The following is a 5233-nucleotide window of genomic DNA, read 5'->3' as shown; positions in this document are numbered from 1 at the left end:
CATATCATCTGCGCCATCTGGTGGCCGTGCTTTTTAAAAATCCTTCACTGTTTGCGCGCTATCCGTTCAGAGATGAAACACATTTTCTAACCACATGGTTTCCCACCGCCCACCCCCCACCATAAAGAAACACACGTTACAACTGATGTTGATGAGTCTCTACAGAGAGTGTTATTTCCAGTTTCAGTCCATTTCAGTCTTAGAGCTGCAGACTTACTCGTCTTGTAGTCATCCACGCATTGAAGGTGCTCGTGGGAAATCCCTTCCATGGGATGCCTATAAAATAGGGCATCACATTACAGCCCTCTAAACTGCTCCAAGGCTCAGCACAGGAGAACAGGACGAGAAGACCGAAGAGATCATGACACTCTCACTAACCATGTCCAGTGAGTACAGTCAGCTTTGTCCGCTTTTTCTCAGCTCCACTCAGAGCTGTAGTGCTGTTTGAGTGGAATGGCTGCTTTAGGATAAACATTCGTTTAAGTGTGTTTACAGCTTAATAAACAAACAAATAAATGAATAAATAAATAAATAAATAAATAAATAAATAAAGACTGTTTTGCTCTGTGCGCGCGCAGACACGGCTGTGTGTCTGGTCGCTGTTGCGCTTCTCTGCGGAGGAGCTTTGGCGACTCCATTACGCAGCAGCGCGCCGCCGGGGCCGGACGCAACGCTCTGCACCAAACACGCCAGATCTCTTCTGCTCAGGCTGAGGAGCGTCCTGGATTCAGTAAGTAATCGGAATGAGGCCGCAGTGATGAAGCAGCCAGTGTTTTTACAGTTCAGACCTGTTGCGCTGGATGTTAATGGGATTTTACGCACTCAGGCGCTGGAGGAACAGAGTGGAAGCGACGCTTTGTTCCACGGCTTTAACTGCACGGATCTGCGCGCTGAACTGAGGCCGGACAGCCAGACGGTCGCCGTGTGCCAGCCCGACCAGGTACGCCTTATTAATTAGAAGACGTATTATCCAGTATCAGCGATAGATAATTCAGTAACTGCAACGAAAGCAATGCGTATGTTATATAGTTATACGACGAATTGAAGTGTGGACCTACATACTGACCCTTTGGGTTTAGGCATGATAAGGCACGTTAACCGTGAGTTAACTTGAGTAACAACCTTATAACAGCTTGAGAGGATAACATTACAGGACAACAGCCTGATAAAATCACAGCTTTAGACAATAACTGCCTAATAGGACGAGAGCCAGATAAAATAACAGCCATATAGGAGGACAGTCTGATAAAATCACAGCCTGATAAAATAACAGAAAAACGTTTGATGAAATATAAGATTTAGACAATAACAGCCTTATAAGACACAGCCTGATCACAGCCTGATCAAATAGCAGCTTTAGGCAATTACAGCCTTATAGGACAACAGCCTTCTAAAATAACAGCCTTAGAGGATGACAGCCTGATAAAATGACAGCATTATATAAAAACAGCCTTATAGAACAATAGCCTGATAAAATAACAGCCTTATAGCACAACAGCCTGATAAAATTACAGATCTACATAATAACAGCTTTATAATACAACAGCCTATAAAATAACAGCCTCATTATAAAACAGCCTGATAAAATAACAGTTTTAGATAATAAGAGTCTTATAGCACAACAACAGCTTTAGATAAGAAGAGCTGTTGTATAGGATGAAAGCCTGATAGCACAGCATTCTTAAATAAGAGCTTTAATACAGCCTGATAGAATAAGAGCCATATCAGCTGAGCACTTTAAAGGACATTGCCTCCAAAAGAAAAACCTTTAAGATTAAGTGTTCTTTCAGCCTGAATTTTCATAATTCTTGTGGGACTATCCCTCTGACAGAGATAATATGTGTCTATGTGTGTTGTTTTATATCTTTAATACCCTTTTCCTTTGAGTGATGTGGCTTTTTCATCACACTGTGTTCTGTGTGTTGTCTACAGTATGTGACATGTTCTGACCAAAGCAGCTCTTCATTCAGCGAGGTGAGACCACTTTTCATCAACTAACAGTTTTTAATGTGATGACAGTCACACATTCATACAAAAGACATAATGAGGCATAAAAACATAAAGGCTTTGTTTCATTTTTACCCCAAACTTATCATTCAGTTATTAATCTTAAGTGATATTATTCAGTAATGACTATGAATACATATTGTAAGTATGGAATTATGGACATGTGGACCAACATACGGTCCATTAGGGTCTAATATAGTGTAATAATAGTCAATCATATCACATCACACACTGCTCGAATGCAAGTTAAAGACCTCACAGGAGGTTTGGGCTTGTCTGTATTGTGCTGACTCTCATCTCTCCGCAGCCTGAATGTCTGAAGAACGTCAGAGGAGACCTGCAGTATTACCAGCTGATGCTGAGAGACTACGTGAAGTCTCTGGATCAGAAGCAGAAATCTCGATCCATCGCTGAGCTCACCTCCATTACCAAACTGATACAAACCCTTCAGGAGGTATAAGACTGCACTGCCATTCTAAATGCATTATAGATAGCCTATAGGGGAATTCCACCAATTATCCAAGATTTCATTGAAATGTAAACAGTCATTCAGAGTGGTTTTGTGTGAAATAGTTGGTTGTAGAGGCTCAGGTTTCTTTACAGTGGTGGTAATAGGAACCAGAGTTCACCATGACTACAACACAAATCTGAAAAAAGTGTTTCTTTGGGGGCTATTCGGCCTTAAGTCTGCATGTACCCCTTCATCATGATTGCATTATAAGAATAAGTTTTAGGCCAAAACTTTCTCAAAACTAAAACATCTCATTTAAATTCATGGCATTTGGGAGACGTACAAATCAAGAGCTACGTACAATTAACATTAACACAGGTAGTGTTAGGAGTCTTGCCCAAGGACTCTTATTAGTATAGCATAGGATGGCTGCCCAGGCAGAGCACTGAACCGAACACTGAACTGAACAGTCTACAGCATAGAGAGCAGAGGTATTACTACACTGTACCAACCACAAGCAGTGCATTTATAACCATTTCATGTAGTAACTTTCTGTGAGGGAGCTATTAGAGGTGGACATCTGGTTCCTATCAACACCATTGTGAACAAATCTGACTCTAGTTTCTATAGAACAGAGCATCAAAGAGATGTACAAAACACTGAGCCCAAGCTTTGCCGACCATATCTGTAGCGGACAGTCGATTACCACAGAAACTAATTCCAACATTTCCCTGAACAGAAACCCTGAAACATTCATCAAAGAAGTCAGTGAGTTGCTGCTTTGAGTCAGAGGGCTTTCTGTTCTTTTACTAGATATAGAGAAATGCTTCAAGATTACTCTTTGTGGTTATCAGTACAGTACAGATGCAGTAGATCGAGATGTGGTCAAAACTGAAGTAGTACTTTAACCCCTTCAGATGGCCAGGGCTCGTCACCAGGCCCAACGTTATTACACACTTCTATAACCTAAGAATAGCTCAGCCAGTTTGCATGACGTCCCTGTTGCTACTCAATAATAAGCCTTAGTATGTAATAAACCTGGGATTATAAGAACTTTACCTCTTTAGCTTCTACGTCCGCATGAAGGCTTATCATTCTGTAGCCACATGACTGAGGATAGTGATAGTTACACTCTTCAAAGATCGTTCTTCATGCGTTCTTTAGTAAAGAAAGTGGTACTGTATAGAGCCATGAGCACTCAAAGAACTATTTGCATGCTTAAATGTTTTGTGGTATGGTTCATCAGATTGATTGGAATTATGTTGTATATATCACAATGTCAAGCTTGTATACACTAGCAGAACCCTTTTTGGGGTCATCATATAGAATGCATTCTCCATGAATTTAAAGAACCAGTTCTTTGAGTGTTCATGGTTCTATACAGAAGAACCACCGTATTCACTAAAGAACCTAAAGTGTGTAAGACTGAGATCCATGAAGATTAAAGAGTTAATGATGATGGTACATTTGGTGAATATATATATATATATATATATATATATATATATATATATATATATAGGGAGAGAGAGAGAGATAGATAGATAGATAGATAGATAGATAGATAGATAGATAGATAGATAGATGAATATTGTTTGTTTGTGTGATGATTATGAATATGTTTTGCGACCCTCATCCATGCGCTCTGTTCCTGATAGGAATGTCCACTACTGCCAAAAACCGAGGAGCCCCCAACGACAGTAAGTGTCTCTCTCTGTTCATCCTCAGAAAAGTAGATTGGACTTACACAGAGGGGAAAATGACGTTTAGTTGATTTACAGAAGTGAAAAGTTGAAGTTAACACATCCTCTGTAGAGATCACACTGGCATTTTACTGTCATATAAAATGTGCCATAACTGTTGCACAGGCCATATTTTATTAGATTTTTTTCCTCAACATGTTAAACAAATAAACAGTGATTAAAATGTGCAGAAGTGTGAAAATCAACAAAACATGAAATATGTCCTGGGTGCCCAAACTTTTACATATGACTGCGTATTGTCACTATTCAAAAAAAAAAGTGGCGACTTTACAGGAGAAGGCAAAACCATTGTTTACTTTTAATGTTAATAAATGTAAGTAGCTTTATTTTACTTTAGCTTCATTTATTAAGTGGCTTTGGACAAGATTTTTTTCAGGTTTTGTCCTAATTTGAAAATTCCTGTTATCCTTTATATTGTGTGTAAATTTGATGAAGAATGGACCAAAAGAAACAGCCCAAAATGACTTGGAAAAAATTCTGGTTCCATTGACTAAAGTATTTTTTTTCCTGCTCCTGTAAAATTACCATTTTGGAGATACAAGGTTTTCTTCCAACAACAGCGGAAGAATGTATATATATATATGTTGTTTCCAGTACAGTTGTGAACATGTTGGTAAGAATTAGATGAGCACAGGTTTAGTTCCTGACTTCAGCCATCAGATGAATTTGTTCAATTACGTCAGCAGCTAGAAATGTGCTGCCATACATCAAATCACAATGGACAGTATATTTGTATGTATTGTTTTTATTTTTTAACAAATAAACACCTACTGTCCGAATAAATAGCTTTACATATTTTCTCAGATGCCTTCTGTGCAGTACTGTATACACCGGTATGTACGTGTGAGCTCTCATTTAACCCTTTTTTCTTCATCCATATCAGACCTGGGTAGCCAAAGACCCGTTCTATGACCGCATGGATCTGTGCAAGCAGCTGAAGGGTTTCCACATCCGCACCATCACCATCAACAGAGTGCTCGGCTACATCAGCACTGGGGAGTACAAGAAATAA

The 5233-nt window shown here is 39.4% G+C and overlaps 1 protein-coding gene across 1 annotated transcript; it reads left to right on the top strand.

Moving 5' to 3' along the window:
* Window positions 1-379: 379 nt before the first annotated feature.
* il12a (interleukin 12a) lies at window positions 380-5233 on the top strand. Its single transcript, XM_036556863.1, has 7 exons — window positions 380-386; window positions 579-730; window positions 827-940; window positions 1933-1974; window positions 2315-2461; window positions 4117-4158; window positions 5105-5233. The coding sequence occupies exons 1-7, from the start codon at window positions 380-382 to the stop codon at window positions 5231-5233; spliced, it is 633 nt and encodes a 210-aa protein (XP_036412756.1).

The sequence above is a fragment of the Colossoma macropomum genome, unplaced genomic scaffold (assembly GCF_904425465.1).
Source record: "Colossoma macropomum unplaced genomic scaffold, Colossoma_macropomum, whole genome shotgun sequence".
Taxonomy (NCBI): domain Eukaryota; kingdom Metazoa; phylum Chordata; class Actinopteri; order Characiformes; family Serrasalmidae; genus Colossoma; species Colossoma macropomum.
Note: the sequence above shows the minus strand (reverse complement) of the source record. Positions and strands in the feature narration are given on the sequence as shown.